This window comes from Brugia malayi (assembly GCF_000002995.4).
Source record: "Brugia malayi strain FR3 genome assembly, contig: Bm_v4_Chr3_scaffold_001, whole genome shotgun sequence".
Lineage (NCBI taxonomy): Eukaryota > Metazoa > Nematoda > Chromadorea > Rhabditida > Onchocercidae > Brugia > Brugia malayi.
Window position 1 is genome coordinate 7,559,002 of NW_025062477.1, and position 18,637 is coordinate 7,577,638.

The following is an 18,637-nucleotide window of genomic DNA, read 5'->3' on the forward strand; positions in this document are numbered from 1 at the left end:
TCCGGGCAGAAAAGGTGACGTCCAATCAACAAAAAACAGACCGCAACTATGGGTATATCATCGCGATTGTGGCCACTGTGAAATCAGGAACATCTCAAGGAAAAAGAGTTCAGTGCTTTGTTAACCGTGTTGCGAGGCATTTGCAGTCAGCTCATTTTCCTAATCACTGAGAAATTTCGAGTGTTCCTTCCGGTGAACAAAATCCCAGTGCTGTTGCGTGATTAGAATACAACCAACAAGTTACGAGTTAACTGCACGAATACTAGCCAGTTATTTATGTGACTTTTTCAGGAAATCAATAACACTTGGTCTAACCATGCTTCATCAATAAAAGCAGTTTCTTAGCTTCTTCTATCTTGAACTATGTCACTATGCTGCTAAACAAGAACTTACATTTCCAGTTGTCATTTCACAACATTCATATCCACGTAATTACCAATATAAAACGAGCGCAAAATGCAAACACTGCTTTCATTGTGGATGAAATTCATCTTAAATTCACTCCATAAGATATAACTCTAGCATGCATGCATGCCTTGCTATATAATACTAACTGTATTTATTCACTATGCTAAAACATGAAGCTGTAAAGTTATTTTTCTCTCTTCGTAATTTGTACCTTTCCTTTTCTTGCAGCATATGGCAGACAAATACTGAAAAAATAAAGTTACTGTACATTGATATGGCTAATAAATCGAGACTGTTAGCGATTGTACATGAAAAGAAAAGTTAAATGAACTTCACTTAAACTAAAGCCATTATCAATACTTTTCAAGAAAAAAGAAATAGATAAACCTACATAAACAGTCGGAGCGGTAAAAAACGATCATACACTGCACAGTTGTCGCCTGCTACTAAAGGTTTAAATTTGAAGAAATTTACGGAAAAATCTCATAGCAAATGTTCGGTGATGAAAGATTAGTAGATTCAGTGTAATTTCCTCCAAAAAATATTCTCTTCATGTGTTTCTGATTGGTTCTCGTGAATTTTGTTTAAATGGTTTTTTTTTTTTTTTCCTTTTTTTTTCGTGGTTTTATTGATGAATTCCAGTCTTGAAATACAGCGATTTATTTTGTGCACAAATAAATTAGGTCACAAAGTGACTTGGCTGAAAAAATTTCGAGAAAAGAGAGGAAACTCTAGGAAAAAAAAAAATCAAAATACACTTTTTATAAGAGCAGACAGAAAATAAGAACGAAAGTCCGGGAAGAATTGAGGATGCCTGATTATATCTGTATCATATAAAACAATCGCATCAACATAGAGCGATTAAAATTAAACCCACATTTCGACAAAAAAAATTAAACTTCACGAAATATATTTGCCTTTTTGAGATACTTACTTCCTGTCTACTTATCTTGAAAATAAAAGCCAAAAAAGTTACGGGAAAGATAATTTGAAAAAAAGATACTTTTACTAATTACCGAGCATCTAATATTTTAGGTAGAAAAACGAAATAGTAATATTTGCATCAAGAGAAATTCGAAGAAATTTGGTTCATAAAAAGTAGCTGTAAAATAAAGATAGATATGCTTGAAATAGCAATGATTTTTGTAAACGACAAAAATTTAGTGAGCTCTTTCATGAAATTCACAACTTTTCTGTTATTATGATTAACATTGTCACTTATAGCAACAATGTCGCCATTCCCAACACAAATCGTCGTCACTGACGTTTTGATGAATAAACTGCGAAGAATTACTGAATGAACTCGTGATAATAAAACGAAATATGAAGAATACAACTGCCAAATTAATTCAATAATTCATCGTGCAGTTTATTCACCACAAAAATCTTTGGGCTATGAAACTGATAATTACTCAGTCTTTTAAGATATTACTAAACTGTTGTCAACATTAGTGCAGGCAGGGAGGGAGAAAACCTGATTAGCTTTCGGAAAGAAATAAATTAGAAATGCTATAGGAGTGCTCCAAAAGCAGAATTTACCTATATTCAAAGTTTCATATTCCTAGTTTTCCTGAAGAATTTGAAAACTTCGTTGTGAGCTACGTCATTAATCATTTCACAGAATTAGCATAAATTTCTCAGAAAAAACAAAATAAATCCTCGACAAATTGAAGAATTCTTTTCCAAGAAATAGAAGGAGTAACAAAGTGAACAGAAGAATTTTCGACAAATCAACAGGAAATTTCAGTTCCTTTTCTCAGACGTTACTATTCACCCGATGTGTCGTGACGCACATGCCGTATCTCTCGAGCAGTCTTATGTGAACGATCAAATCCACTCAAATTGCTGCAATCTCTCACCATCTGTCACACATATCAAGAAAAAAATATATATATATCATTTTTCACAAAAAAAATTTACGCTGAATTTGTATCGAAAAACCGGAAAAGACAGCGTAGCGGCGCTGACAATATCACTAAAGCACGTCCACACTCAGTTCCCATTGTTTACTGAAAGATTTCCTAATGCCTGTCCTCCTAACCTAACCGACATGCTACGCCTAATTCCAGACGTCTTGACATCATTCTCGGTCACCCATCACCATATAACAGTTTTATATAAACAAAATTGCATTAGGATGGGCGACCTTACCTTCCTATCATTTCTTCCTCATTTTTTTATTCCATTCTCTGTCTTCTGTTTTGCCATAGAATGATGGAAAAAGAGTTAAAGGAAAACCTTTTTATGCAACCATCTGAAGATGAATTTTCAGATGGGTCACGGATTCTTACAGATATCTAAGATGGATCTTCAGATGGGTCACGGATTCTTACAGATATCTAAGATGGATCACAAAATGCCAAATAGGTTGAAAGATTTCTTCCTGTGCAACTGGGTTAGAAGAAGACTATAGAAATTGTCAAGTTAGCATTCATCATTTCTGTTTGCTCAGATAATAAACAAGTGATGGATACCATTGGTCGGTCAGTCAGGAAAATCAAGTTGGACAATAGGAATGGATGGATCACCAGTGGTAGAGAATGAAGTGGAAATAAAAGCAGTGAAATTATGTTGAAGGGCACTACAACAGTAAATAAGGCTTCAATCAGAATGGACAGTAATGCTCTATCGATTCTGATTTTGGGACATTGTTCACTGAGAATACCGCCTTTCTGCTATCACTGAGTAGAGTATTCTCTCAACTATCATTGAAAAACCGAAAACAATTCCAACTAACCTCCGGAAAATTCCAGCTGTTAAAGAGTTTAACGATGAAATTGAGAACAGAAAAGCGACTAGAAAAGATCTCAAAAAAATGGGCTATGAGCAAAAATAAAGGATGATTTAGTGTTATGAATTGGTAATCTCACTATGGACGACACTTCTTCCTTCAAATTTTTAGCTCTAAAGGATTATTCGAGTGGAAAAGATGTAGTTTAACGGAAAGCATCACTGAAAGCTGTCACTGAACCAATTAGTTGCATATTGGCTAGACAGGTAGAAGCGAGCGACATATCCAACGGCTGTCAGTATGTGATGTGCAGGTGGTTGGAGTGGAGTTGCGCTTGTTGGTAGTTAATTTGATCCGATTTGAAGTTAGTAGTGTTTCATTCGGGTAGCAATAAAGTGATGTTCATCTGAGGAATCTTGAGAAGAATCAAAAAAATAGCAAAGGTGTGGAGGCGGAGATTGAAAGCAAGCAGGTAGTGTAATAATGTCAGACGAGATAGCATGCTATACATGGAATGAGGGATTGGTAAACACAGCACGTTACATAGAAGCAGTGACTGTAAGCAACAAAAAGAGTGCTGAGGCCGGGGAGATGACAAAGATAAATAAGAATTACAGGTAATATGGGTTATATAAATGGTAAAAGAAGAGCAGGTGATTAATAGCAATCTGTAGTTTTTACCCACTTCTACCCATTTTTTAACTGAAACGTTCTTGTCTGTGGATGTGTAGCCATTGTAATTTCAATGTTTTAGTGCAATTTGGATCATTCACACTCTGAAATCATTGACCGATTTTGAAGCATTCAAATTCAGCTAATGTGTTAAAACTGAGGAACCAAATTGCTTTAATCTGACATACAACTGCGATTTATGATTTTAGATTGTAATGAAACGACAGCGAATCGAAGATCCTTATGGTTACAGTTACGGCTACGGTACTGGGCTAACCGCTGGAAAGCGACAACGGCAAGATTCATATCAGAAGGCTTTAGCTGACGGTAAATATGAATTGCGATTACTGGTAACAAGTCGAGGAGCTGGTGCAATTATTGGCAAGAAGGGTGAAAGCGTTAAGAATATTCAAACCGAGGTATGGTTTTTATCACTAGGCTAACATACTCATCTTTCCTTCTTGATTTTAGTTGATATGAGTGATTTTGACTCAACGTGAGAATATTCCGTGTACATTGTATACATGTAACAAGAGAACGAATGCTATCTTTGGAAGTTCGGCAGTCGAGGTACTTAGAAGATCCCGAGAAACATTCGTAAGATTTCCGCCGAAAATTGCTTTCTACGTTTGGAAAAAGAATCTTCGCTGATTGATTCGGAAATTTTTCTGGTTAGAAAATATGCTTAAGTTAATGACTGGAAAATTTAATGGTGATGGGAGATCGTTGGAGTTATGGTGATGGGAAATCGCTGGAGTTAATCGTTGGAGTTATTTGGAGAATGTGTGCTTCAATCTATATATTATTCTTTGGATTTTAGTTGGGAAGTTTGGATATGAACTAATTCGACTAGAACTTAGTTAAACCGGGTTTAAACCTATTAAAACATATTGCTGTGTATAACTATTTAAATGTAAGTAACTCATTGCAGTGCGACGCGACTGTATCGGTCCCCGATAGCCAAACGCCTGAACGGTAAACCCTCCTTCCAATCCTCCCTATATTTTACTGAAGTACGGCAAAACTGGATTGAGAAGATTTGGTGTATGCTACTTCTACGGCTAAGCAGGGCCGCGTAACTCACTGGCAGCGGTGTGTTGATTTGGCCCACCTGGATAGCGGCCCGCCCACTGTTATACCAACTTCTCTCTGCCGGTTGCCTTTGTTCGATGAACAATTTTTTAAAAATTATTTTACTCTTGTTGTGAGAGATGAAAATTACATAACTTCAACATTAAAAAATGCTGTATTAGAAGCTGAAATGGTAGTAAAATGGTAGTACTCCGACCTTCTGGTTTTCTTAATGGATTGATTCTGGCTTCTTGATATAAAGATTATCTAGACAGGCAGTTAATAATCGTCAAGTGTCCATGCCTTTGCAGCCAGCATGTGATTCTTTTCGAAGAATCTTGATTTGCTTCTGATATTAACCCTTGTTGGGTCATTCCATTCATGTATATTACGTGTTTCACATTCTAATAATTGTTATTCTTCAATCAAAATCCTTTACCGAGAAGTTAGGTTTGAATCGGAAGGTCAGATTTGCTGCCATTTTCATATTTTATGTTTCCGTCAGTGCGCATACTTTTCGAAGCAAAATTATTGTTTTAATTTGAAACAATGTAGCGTAATTGACGTTGTTTGTTGCATGTTTAATTGTCTTTCTTATTATGTAGTAATTCTAGAAATTTTTCGGTATTTCAATTGCAGTGTGGTACAGTTAGTTGCAGCGGTTGAAAATGTTGTGAAATGCGTAGAAATGATAATTGCGAGAATCGATGAGGTTGGTAAATATTTAGAAAATAAATATGCATTGCGTTTAATTTTTTTATTCATGATGCCTTTTATGAAGTCACTTCTAAAATCCACTTATTCAGATCTTAATCTAATGGCTTTCTAGGGGCAAAAAGTAGTTTGAAGTTTTTATGTAGTACCCAATCATTATTATTTTTTGCATGCATCCGTGAAAGCATTCATAACATCAATAAAATTATTAAAAGAAACAAAATAAAAACTGACAGAACTGTGCCTACGTTTTCAGTTTTTTCGTTTCAGTTTTTTTTTTTTTCAAGGCTTGGTAGTTCAAAACATCAAGTATAGTAAGATCTTTATCAGCTTTTCGAATAGTGGAAAATTTCTTCTCGTCTACAAATATTTATAGAGAAATTTTGCGCTAGATCTTTGTGTTCTAGGTACACGACAACCAGAACCGCGATTCAGAACTGAAAGTACTGGTACACCAGTCTCATGCAGGTGCTGTAATTGGTCGTGGTGGAAGTCGTATCAAGGAATTACGCGAGGAAAACGGAGTTGATCTCAAGGTTGTTTCAGACAGATTCATAAAAGTAATAAGATCACTTATATCTTGTATATCGCTGTAACTCAAAGAAGTGTCTTGTCATATTTTACAGGTGTATTCAGAGTGTTGTCCCCAGTCAACAGAACGTATTATCCAGATTAATGGAAAACCAGAAAAAATTGTGGCTTGCTTGGTTACAATTATCAATACGTTGAAAGAAGTATGTCGAATTTTTTATCTTACTGCTTACTTTGAATGTGTTTTGAAGACTTTTGTTAAAAGGTATCACTAATAGCAGTGGTTATCCTTGATGAATGGTGATGTATTTTGAAATGTTTATTTCCTTTGTCTAAATTTTTCTTAAAATTTTTGTTATGTTTTATATTCGTTTTTTTTTTTTTTTTTTTTTTTTTTTTTTATAAAGTATATAGAAGTTAAGGCTTCCATGGAACAAGTGAATGTAGAAGCTATGGAATAAGGTTTTCATCTTTAGATTCCAATTAAAGGACCTTCACGTCCATACGAGTCAATTTTTTTTGATCCAATGGTTGCAAATGAATATGGTGGTTATGCTGGCGATCATAGTGGACGAGGAATAAGAGGGTACGGTCCGCGAGGTCGAATTCCTTTACCTTCTTATGGATCAGTGCCACCTGCATACGATGATGGACCATTAGAGACAGCACAGGTATGCCTGCTGCCACAAATCAGATTGAAATCTATGTCGAATAACAAATGTATTTAAAATTGCTCTCTAGTCAACTAGGTTTGTAAGTATGTAACTGCTTTTGAGTAACAAGTATAAGTAACCTGCACAGTATTTTCGGACTGTTAAAATTTTTTGAGAAAAAAAGTTCATGTACTTTGATCCTACCAATAATATATTCAATCTGCACTTTTTGTTAACCTTATGGTAATATATGTGGTACTCCATTAAAATTTCAGGTAACTGTGCCGAATGAATTGGGCGGGACAATCATTGGTCGAGGTGGTGAACGTATTCGACGTATTCGCGATGAATCTGGTGCACATATCAAAATCGAGGAAGAAGATCCTAACGGTGAACGGATTATTACTATATCAGGCACACCAAGTCAGATTGAAATGGCACAGTTTTTGCTCCAGCAATGGTAATCTTTAGTCGTATTACAATGTAAAATATTATCAAGTATAAAAATATTTAATTTCGCTGTTCTGAATATGATTAATTGTGGTCAGTGGTTTCTGTAATCATCCATTTAAGAATAGGAAAACTGTGGTTCTTAATAAGATATGAGAAAACATTTTCGATAAATAACTGTTATAAAAAGTTATGCTTCAGATCAAATTGTATTAATGAACAGAGATTTTAGGAATTTCATTAACTTGTATTGATACTTTAGGAGAGGAAGAAAAGGAAAAATATCAAAAGGTTAAGATTTATTATGATTTTGAGGACTGAATAGATTCTTTTGCAAAAAGAAAATGAAAAAAGTTGCATTTGGGAACTTAGAGACCTATTTCAGTGTTCGATCTTCAGCTGCTGGACGCAAATATTTAAGCGCTGGCTGATGCTTTTGAATTGAAGGTTTCGTGTTCTTTGCGTTTTTTTCAAACGATTCAACTTTTTTAGTTATTTTTAGAAATTCAATCAAATTGTGAAATTATTTTGTATACTTTCTTGTTTCAGTAGCGGTGCTTATGTCAATCTATGGAAATGATCGATTTATATGTTTCTAATAATTTTTTCGTTATTTCCAGACTGTTAAAGGTTTTCCAAATTTTGTAATTTAATTTTAAAAGTTTTGGATTTCCTTTAAGAATCATTTGCATTTCTCAGATTTGTCTCAGCATTATAGAGTATTTGGAAATAAAAATTTTCGTTTTTAAATTGACGTGTAATCAGAAATAACTTATGCACACATCCACCATCACTATGATAAATATATATGCTTTCGTTTTAGTGAGAAGAGATTACCTCTGAGGTTTCTTAATGCAAAACATAAGTACAGGTGTGAATTTTTATTGCGCCGGGTTACTATTTAATTCAGCATATGATTCACTAAATCAGTCGAAAAACAATAATTTTGCAAAAAATAAATTCTGAAATCGTCCTGAATATCTCAGACTTTTACTGTTTATCTTCTGCGGACTGATAAGATGTCGTCCCGTTATCAGTAAGAATATTTGCAAATAGAATTCTAGTCGCATGAATTTGCTTTATCAACATTTCTTTTTACGTCCACGAATGCTATTTCCATATATACTTCTCTAATATTACATGCAGTAGACGGTCAAAGATGGCAGGTAAGGAACCAATTGGTGCGAATAAATTATCGCGCCATACCACATTATAAGTGGAAGAGATTGTAGTTGAGGTTACGTTGTAATATGACATTATAAGTTCTTTTCTTTTTAGTTTCATTATCCTTTAACGTTATTAATCAGCTTTAGCTATGACTTCTCTGGCTCAGTGATCTTCTGAAGAGTTGTGACGAGCCATTCAATACTCGGGATGATTGATCACTCATTTGTTAGATATCAGCTGATGTTAATGGTTGTGAGGAGATGATGTGCTTTCTGTTCATACCCTTGTAGAAGAAGTCACAGTTAGTTATTAAAAGTGAGGAAAATACATGCAGAATTGGTTGTTGGGTAATTGATTTTGTAGTTTAAATCGAAATTTACATTTCTTCTTGAGATTATTTTTATGCTTATTTAATCATTTGAGATTTAGTGCATCATTATGAAGCAAAGTATTGAGAAAGGCTATGAAATGATAATAAATGATATAACCCGGCAGTCCCCTTTCTTATTTTCCAGAAAGTCAACTTTGTTTAGATTTACAAGCAGAGTTGTTTTCAATCAAAAAGTTTTCAATGTCTGGTCCAAAAGAGAATGGAATTCGCGAGATTTTAGCATTAAAGTCTTTCTTTTCTTTTTTCCACACATTTACATAGAAAATTTTTTGAAACTTTTAAATCTTAATTCGAATTGAGTCGATGAGCGAGGTAATGTGAAAGGAATTTTAACATTATTTTTATATTAAATCATAAACTAATTTGAAAGTTAAATGCTGTAACTCGACTATATCTTTCACTTCAAAAATGATGTGAGTTTTTCTTGTGATGCAATGTCCTAAATCGGAATTACGAAGTGTGCAAGTAATTGTAAATCTTTGTGTCTAAAATTACAATGCGTTTTGCTGTTAATTGATATATTCTATCTTCCAATTATCGTAAAATTATGGTTGAACTTCAGAAATTTTTTACGGTTATTACTATACAGTTGTAATTGACGCTTATATTATGGTATTTTGAACTTAAGCATTTAATTTTTGAAATTATATTTGTTAATCATTGCTGTTTAATGCTACATTTGAACGAATGTGAAAAAGTAAAATCGAAAGAAGCAATTATATTAATTTAGCATCAAGGGAAAATAAGTTTTTGAAGTAATGATGTTCATTTGGATGTCATCATTCAGCATGGCGTTAATTTTTTCGATTATGATATCAGCAACAATTTGCGCAACAAAAGGGAAACCTTTGCATCCAATTGTATTAGGTAAGTATTTAAATGGTAATGTGAATTTGTGGAAGTAAAAGTACATAACTGTATAAGATGCACTGGAAAAGTATGCAAATATCTTTACTTCAACATATAATGAATGTAACTTTACAAACAACTACACTGAGGAAGATTTATAGTACCCGGTTATGGCGGGTCGCAGTTGAAGGGAAAGCTTACTGGAAAACCTGAAACTGTGCACTACTGGTGTGCTCGACAAACGGATGATTTCTTCGATCTGTGGCTAAATTTAGAGTTATTCTTGCCAACGGTAATCGATTGTTGGGTGGATAATATGAAGTAAGTTGATTTGTAATGCAAAGCATCAAGAGAATACTCATCCTCAAAACAAGCAATAAAAGAAATTCCGTGTGACTTTTATTACGAGAGTTATTTGTTACTTTACTGATATTTGAAAGAGTATTTGAAGGTTGGTATACAATAGAACAACAAACAAAACATCAAGTATGCCGGGTGTACTGGTCGAGGTGCCCGGATTCCGGAATACAAGTACCATAGAATGGTTGGACACATCAAAAGCGTCGGAAGGACGCTATTTCACTGATATCGTTGAAGCATTGTTACCATTCGGTTATCATCGAGGTAAAAATATTGTAGGTGCACCATATGATTGGAGACAAGCTCCAAGTAAGTCTTTGATGTGAATTTTCGATTTTATTTTAAGTTAAAATTTCATTTCAGAATTTCACGTCACTTCATATATCACACAAATCTGATTTATGTTTAAATCACAAGCAATTATATGAATAAAATTGTTTTAGGGGTCTACGGTCATTAAAAATCTCCAATTTCTTAAAGAATTTCTAAAAATTCAACCATCTTCAGTGCCTTCAGATTTTTATATCATAAAAGATGGAGAAAAAAACCCATGTATTCCTATAGATTTTATCACAGGAACATTAATTAAAATTGCAGATGAACTCGGACACTATTATTCAAATTTGACAAAATTGATTGAAGACATCTATCGTTCTTGTGGTCACAGGAAAGTGATCATTATTGCGCATAGCATGGGTAATCCACTGTTGCTTTACTTTTACAACAGCATCGTCACACAGGTTCCAAAAAATTTTTTCCTATTCATTCTTTAACTTTTAGCTGTGACGAATCAAATTAAAAAAATTTTTTAACACTTCTAAAAAAGGTTAAATTTTGAAAAAATACTTGAAAAATCACGAAAACAATTTTTGAAACTTACTCAACATGTACTTCCCTAAATGAAATTCAATTTCGGCAGTCCTTCTTCCTGCGAATGTGATTTGTGAAAGTGTAGCGGAACTTATTTCTGGAAGTTTCAAATTTAAGCCGCTGAATAGCCATTCTCAGGGACATGTGTATATCAGCCAAATTATCCTGGTACAGTAACACTACTACTAGCAATACTGCGTCGTCCCTTCATATATATATATATATATATAATATACCTAAACTGGGTAACATAATTGACATAATAATTCACTAGTAACTTTCTGTATTATCAAATCAAAAGATGAAAATGACAGGAATGGAAGGACAAATTTATTCATTCGCATATTTCGATAGCTGGCGCTTGGGGCGGTGCTCTTCAAATTATTCGTCTTCTTGCTTCAGGTGAATGTGTAAGTAATTATTGTACCCCTAAGTTTTAGTTTTGCGAAAACATTTCCACTTTAAATTCAATGAATTTTTTATCGTAATACTTTTGACAAATGCAATGGTCGTCACTAGAAAATTCTCGTAGGCAAGTTTTATAGCATGAAACTTATAGTAAATTAAGATGATAACATCTATCAACATATCTCGAGAAAAATGATATTGAGAAAGCAATACTTGTCTTGTGAAGCCATTTTTGATTTAACTAACTAGTTAATAATTCTACGTAGTGATATAAGCACTTGAAGAATAAAATAGAAGCTCTACAAATTGTATGACTATACTGTTAATGTCATTGCTCAAACAATTAATGTATAGTAAGAGTAAATAATGCATAAGCATTTGGTTCTTGTTTTAATGTTTTGAAACATTCTTAAATGATTGAAAACATTCCTAAGTTTACGCTGTTCTGATGCTAAAATTGCAGGCTATAATATGAACCACTACAGAATTTTACTACCTCCAAGCTCACTGCGTGAAATGCAACGATCATTCACTAGTTCGACATTCCTTTTTCCGAGCTACAATGTATGGAGTGAAAACGAAGTAGGTGCATCTCGAAATTCTCCTATTTTTTCAGTGAAAAGCCTGAAATAGAAACGAAATCAATCTGATCAAATGGAAAGAAGGGAAAAACAGTTGGTATTGTTTTGGAAAGGAATAGAATTGTAAAAATTGGCACCTAATTACATGCGAAACTTTTAATAAATTTTTAAAAGTTTGGCTAGATGTCATCAATTTATATATAGAACTGGTTAAACAGCGAATAATGAAGTTAAAACAATTGCAAAAATGGCAATGAGTAGAGTATTTAAGGATTGGGTGGAAATATTTGTTGGTTTTTCTCGTCAATTTATTAAAATTAAACAAAGTTCTCCTGGAGAAATTTTAAAATATATTGTTGAATAATTTTCTACAGGTGCTGGCAACAGTTAACGATAAAAACTACACTCTGAAAAATGTGGAAGAATTCTTTAAAGATATTGGCTATAAAGTTGGCTGGTATCAGTATCAGAATACAGCTCATCTACTTGGCGATTTCCAGGCACCAAATATTGAGGTATAATTTAATCTAAAAACATGCAAACCGATTATGATTTCATTCAAGATCGAACATTTTAGATCATATTGAAATGCTTTACTCTCCCTTCAGGTGCATTGTATTTACGGGTATGGCATTGAAACACCAGAATCTTTCGAGTGGTCCGGCAGGTGGTTTCCGGATTACCAACCGGATACCACTTATGGTGATGGTGATGGTACCGTTAACCGACGTTCTCTAGAAGCATGCAAGAAATGGATTGGTAAAAACGGTGGCAAAAAGGTATGAGGTTTAGCACGAGCGAATCGAAATTTTTTATTCGATTTTTAGTTTTAACTTCTGGAACAAAATTCAATTATAAACGGTCATTTACGGATTAACCTCGTTATTTCCTCTAAAATTTAAATAAAATGTCGGTGGATTTTAGATTGAATTTTGAAAATACCAATAAACTTTCTTAAAAGTATTAACCAAAAAAAAAGCATAGTGAAGTCCGCAACAAATCCTCGGTTTGTACTTCAATATCGCAAACATTACAAATTTCTTTTTAATAATCTTCTCTCACTCCAAATAGTATATTATTTAGACCTTTTGTTAAGCTAAAATGACTAATTCAAAGAATGTATCAAGGTAACATGATATCCATCATAAGACAGCTCGTTGCAGATATCTCTGTATGCGTTCAAAGGTGGCGAGCATGTGGACATTTTGGCACAGGAGGAAGTAATCGAATTAATTAAAAAGATTGTCTTTATGCATAGCTAATGAAGGAGTTCTTATCAAGATTTCGTCCTTGTTTAATTAATAAAAGAGTTAGAATTACTTGAAATATCAATTGTTTACGAACACTACAATGTATGTGTATTTGTTCGTCTATTTCGGAATTTATCAGAACCTGAATGCTTAGCAATAAACAATTAACTAAGCATTGCGAAGCATTTCAGAGTGTATGTCAAGATTGCACGTGAACAAGTCTTATACCACACACTCGGGAAGATTTCGACCATAGTTATCAGGTCGTAATCAGGGTTATCTGTGGCTCACTATTACTATAGCAGTCATGACTCACCATGACAAAGCACTTGGTAGCTTTTGATGGTATAGCAAACTGCCTGGCGGATTTGAACCATACATCAATATTTGCACACTTTGGAACGTTCAGTCGCGGAACCACGCTAACAAGTGAATGGGTTCACTTTAGGTTTCCTATTAACATATCGAATATACCGCTAAGTGTAATATGGGAAAGGCTAAGAATGAATTCAAAATGATTAGATAAGATTATCACCTTATCATTGAGTCTACTCGATTAAATTGCCAAAAAAATGCTGCTTGTACGGTGTATGATGGATATATTAATGGCAGAAGGTCATTTTTGGAATGAAAATGAATTCTAAACAAATAAATAATTTCAATTTGCTTTATCAAAATTTATTGGAATTTGACCTATCAAAATATAGTGGAGTTTTTATGATCGAATTTAAGAATTTATGAATTTTGATTCCTTCCTTATCGCTTACTTTTTCCGTAATTAACTGATATTTTGGGATTAATCTTCAATTTCGAATTTTGGCAATTCTCATATAAATAATATATTAAGAATCATTAAATATGATTCAATGAATGCAGAATTCGATCTGTAATTACTTCATTTTCTCCCTTAAAAATAAATGAAATTTTTAGTTCCTTTGTGTTAATATGAGTTCTATGTATTTGAGAATCAAAATTCGCGATTCTTTTATAGAAGCAATTTTTATTGTTTTTTTTTTTTTTTTTTTATTATCGTCATGTAACACTTCTTAGTTCATAGAGCGACGATAGGTTCTTCTCGTTCATCCACTTTGTCTAAGGATTTTTCGAACCAATGTTTCCGTTTTTTTTTCATCTTTAATTCTAGGGATATAGCATATTTATTGATTTGCTGATAAATTTTCCATACGATAATTCTATTAAAACCCTTCTCCACTTCCACGTCTATTAATTTTCCTTTTTCTTGCTTATTTTCACACATACAAAAAATTTTCATTCATTCACTAATGCAATTTTTTTCTTCTTGTGGGGTCCTTCTTATATTTTTTGGGAATTATGTTTAGCTGTGTACGTTTTCTAAAGACTAATTAAACATTTATTCGTATTTCTCAAACATATCAAAAGTTTTGGGAATATTAGCTATGCTTGATAAATTTTTCCTTTGTATTTAACTTATAGAGAGTAAATTCGCCCTGTTACTATTTGTTATTTATAGTGGGTGTAATTAAAGAAGCATTAAGTAAGATAAAATCAATTGCATGTAGGATTAATTATCAAAATTTACAGAGATTAATAATCAAATATTGAGTATACCTTCTATTTTCATTATTTCTCTTTTTCATAATTTTTTACATATAACTCATTTTGAGAAAAGAAGATTGATTTTATAGCTAAAAATTTTCTCGATGAAAATAATTATAGAAATAGTTGAATTACCAGGACAATATATTGTTTGCTCATGGAATCAGGCGATTAATTGAAGGAATTTTTTTTATTTTTTATAGGTATTGTATGATACTATCAGCAACTACAAATAAGTTTAGTTCGCAGGAACATCAAAATATGATATGTTCAAATAGTGTTTGATAAAAACAAACTGGTGTTGCGAATCTAGAGTTTATAGAAGAATTTATTATCATGATTATGGGCTTAACTGAACTTACATTGTGATATTGCTTTTTTGCAATTCTAATTAAGAGGATTTCAAAAATAAATCAGACTGGAAGATGTTTACAATAAGGGATAATGTTATTTCAATGTTACAAATTGCTTTGATTATTTGAAATATTTTTGCAAGATGAAACATGTTGATTCTTTTGATTACTTTTTGTGTTGCGAATCTTTCAGTTATTCAGGTTTTCTGAACTGAATTTTTGATGAAAGCAACAAAAGTATAGCAAAGATATAACTGCCATTAATTATTTCTATTAATTCAATTGCTTTATCGAATTTAGCTTCAGTTTTTCAATCAGTTGCTCTCCTTGTAAACTTACTTCTTCTGAGGAAAATTTCTTGTTTCTTACTTTGAGTAAATATTTCAAATATGCACTGTTTCTTTCGATATTAAATCTACTTACTATATTTGCTTTAAATTGAACAGTTTTCGAATCGAAAATTTCAGATTATACGAAGCAATTTTCTATCGACTTTCTTACCTTTACAATTGCTATACCAGTAATAATATGACCATTTATTAAGAATGGTTCGACGAATTCACAACTTGATTTTGATGTCGTTTCATTTTGTTTGTTAAAAATAAGGAAAGTTTGTAATCCATTTATAATAACACTGCCTTCATATATCGACATTCTCAATTTTTTTGTATAAGCAGTTTGTTATTTCTTGTTGTCCCATAAAGTAATGCTAATACTGATTATAAACTTCTCACTTTATGCTAAGCATAGTCAAAATCTGATATTAATCCCTTCCTGTCGTAAAAGAATATTTCCTTTTCATTTTCTAAATTCCTCCATAAATGAGAATATATTGCAGAAAGTCTGAAAATAGTCAGGAACACAAGAACTCAATTTTATTCTGTCTTATACATAATACAGTAAATGATCTCCATCAATGTCGTTTCAGTGAATTTTAACCTTACAAAGAAGAGAAAACGAAAGCAATAATTGCTGAGTTATGCTCAGTGCAATGCAAATATCTTCCAGAAATGTTTAGTCAAAACTTTATTTAAAAAAAAAAAAAATTTCTTAATTGTTCGCGTCGTTTTTTCTCTCAATGTGAGAAATAGTTTAGTAAAAATCAGTCATACTATGGTATGAAAAAGTACGGAAGAAAAAATCGCTTTAAGCAGAAATTGTGTCCAAATTTTACAATAAAAAAATCTATATTGAATGTTCACGAGGGAGGTTACCATCATACGTTCTGTTACTTATAGAGAGTTATGGATGACAAAAGTTTTAATTTGTTTGTTAATGTGAATTGGAAAGGTTTCGTACGGATATTCCGCAATAGATTCACTATTTTTGACTGTAAATAAGCAAATAACATCCATGAACTCTATAATACCCTATTTAGAAGCTTTTGATATCGTAACAATGAACGATATCTGAAAATAAGAGGTAAATAATGCAATTGATATGACAATAGTTTACTTATTTATCACTTACTGATCATCGACCGACTAATTTTTGTAGCGTAGCATTGGAAAAGTGAATGTTGGCATTACTACTAATGATAATAATACTAGTAAGATTTTATCAACAAACTTTTGATATCATACATATTATCACCAATAATATATTCTTTAGAAATATCAAATGGGGAATAGAAATTGGTTGTTCTCTGTTCGTTTGGTCATCGACTGTTCAGGAGTAATAATAGGGACATACAAGGAAGATGTAAGAGATGGAAACGATTGTATTATTGGGTGCAAATATAAATTTGATTTATATATTTGAATTTATAATAAGTCTCATTTACCAATTATGTGATCGTGGATAGGTTACCAAGGGTCGTGACAGAGTGTATAATATAAAAATAAATTGGGATATATTAAAAAGCATCTGAAAGCATGTAATATTTTCTCAAATATGCAAATAACAAACATTCTTTATGCTAATTATATTGAAATATTTAAATATCTCCTTGAGTTAGACATTTCTTCTAGAACATTATTTTCTTATAAATGATTCTCTTCATTTTTTTCTTACTTAAATTGGTTTATTGAACTGTTGAATTTCTGCTTAAAATGCAAATGAAATAAAAAAAAAAAATGTTAAGTATTTGGTGTTTGGCATACGTAATAAGTAGTATTATAGCGAATTTTACGAAGAACATTGTAAAATTTGTTGATATTTTAGCACCAGTAAGTCTTAGTTCCATGATGTGTTTTTGTAGCTGGTGAATATGTGAAACTTTGCTAATTTTTCAGAATGAATGCATACTCTTTTCTTTCTTCTCTTTTATGGTGATAAATTAATCGCGGTGAGAAATAATGTTATAGGAAGTGCTCCAAATTTAGCAGAACATTATAAAAGTATATTTTTCAGCTTGAAAGCTCTCTCCTAAGCCACTTGAAGACAGTTGAGTAGAATGGAAAGAACTCAGAGGGCAAAATGCCAAGGATAAATGTAAAAGAGACCGCTACCCACGGAATAGGAATTTAAAGTAGAAGAAGCAAAATGGATCCTACACCCTGCTAGAGATATTAAGAAAATAGAGTGAGTCTATCAGTCAGACAATAAGGAAGATAACGAACCAAGGTATGGCTGGCACGAAACAACCTATGAACTCATCCCGTAAATTTTAATCTATGCAGCAAGTATATATCAGTGTAGTAATTAGAGCAAGTATTAACTCACCTGTTATATAAATGATTAATAAACAAAATTTAAGCTTATTTTCGAAGATCGAAGACGTTAATAATACCGGTTCCTACCATGTACATAACACTGCTGCGGCAACACTGGAAGTATTTCACTCTTCCGATTCCGGAGCGATTCTGGAAACAGTTGCAAATATCACAAGCAGAGCTATACACGATAGTCCAAGCAGAAAGAAATTACAACATCGTAATTTATAACTTCAATAACATTGGATAGGCAAATTGTGTATACCACACGTTCATTCTTATTGATGGAATTACTTTTATGTATGAAACTATAAAACTCCTTTATGAAATAAGGAAGGGTAATAGTGCTCCTATATCAAACAATTTGGGCAACAATATTTTCTGCTTGTTGCATTGAGGGGCATCTGCAGCAGGTAGTTCGGAAGACTAAAAAGGTGTTATTCATACCTCAAAACCACCTAAACGGGATGGTATGCACTTTAGAACCATACTCCTTATACATTTGATTCAATCTAAAAAAGATTCAGCTCATTAATTACATTATATACACCGCATACTCTCTAATTTCAATGCCTTTTGGAGAAAAATATTATTCTTTTTGTTATTATTATTGTTAATAAAACTAAATAAAATCAATAAAGTTGATAATAATAGTAACAATAACGACAATAGTAATAATAATAATAGTAAAAGTGATATATTCACCAGATATAAATATATCATTAAAGGTCATTTCTGGAGTAAAGAATTTAGAATGGTTTAGTAGTGATTAAGCAGTGCTAAAAACTTGTCTAACATTTCGATGTATGCATTTCATCAAATTTGAATTCAATTTTCTCGCAAAAGACCCAGTAGCATATGCAGTAGGCGCGATCTGATATAGTGCTAAAAACATTTTTTGGTTAAACATTAGATATAATGAAATTAAGCAGATTAAGATGTCAGT

General features: G+C 32.5%; 4 protein-coding genes across 4 annotated transcripts; 3 read left to right on the plus strand and 1 right to left on the minus strand.

Moving 5' to 3' along the window:
• Positions 1-3,622: 3,622 nt before the first annotated feature.
• Positions 3,623-7,661, plus strand: Bma-hrpk-1.1 (Uncharacterized protein; the record flags this gene model as incomplete). The annotated part of the gene is made up of 9 exons (XM_001901090.1): positions 3,623-3,697; positions 4,021-4,230; positions 4,743-4,786; positions 5,522-5,594; positions 6,004-6,132; positions 6,223-6,330; positions 6,604-6,798; positions 7,056-7,240; positions 7,616-7,661. The coding sequence occupies 9 exons, from the start codon at positions 3,623-3,625 to the stop codon at positions 7,659-7,661; spliced, it is 1,065 nt and encodes a 354-aa protein (XP_001901125.1).
• A 1,936-nt stretch (positions 7,662-9,597) lies between these two features.
• Bm5102 (Uncharacterized protein) lies at positions 9,598-13,118 on the plus strand (the record flags this gene model as incomplete). The annotated part of the gene is made up of 9 exons (XM_043080317.1): positions 9,598-9,655; positions 9,799-9,958; positions 10,089-10,306; positions 10,595-10,737; positions 11,182-11,269; positions 11,739-11,857; positions 12,231-12,371; positions 12,465-12,635; positions 13,020-13,118. 9 exons carry the CDS (start codon positions 9,598-9,600, stop codon positions 13,116-13,118), a joined length of 1,197 nt encoding a protein of 398 aa, XP_042936251.1.
• A 4,158-nt stretch (positions 13,119-17,276) lies between these two features.
• Positions 17,277-17,941, plus strand: Bm1628 (Uncharacterized protein; the record flags this gene model as incomplete). Its single annotated transcript, XM_043080318.1, has 2 exons — positions 17,277-17,376; positions 17,736-17,941. 2 exons carry the CDS (start codon positions 17,277-17,279, stop codon positions 17,939-17,941), a joined length of 306 nt encoding a protein of 101 aa, XP_042936252.1.
• A 244-nt stretch (positions 17,942-18,185) lies between these two features.
• Bm13638 (Uncharacterized protein) lies at positions 18,186-18,586 on the minus strand (the record flags this gene model as incomplete). The annotated part of the gene is made up of 2 exons (XM_043080319.1): positions 18,186-18,203; positions 18,488-18,586. The coding sequence occupies 2 exons, from the start codon at positions 18,584-18,586 to the stop codon at positions 18,186-18,188; spliced, it is 117 nt and encodes a 38-aa protein (XP_042936253.1).
• Between the last annotated feature and the right edge of the window lie 51 nt (positions 18,587-18,637).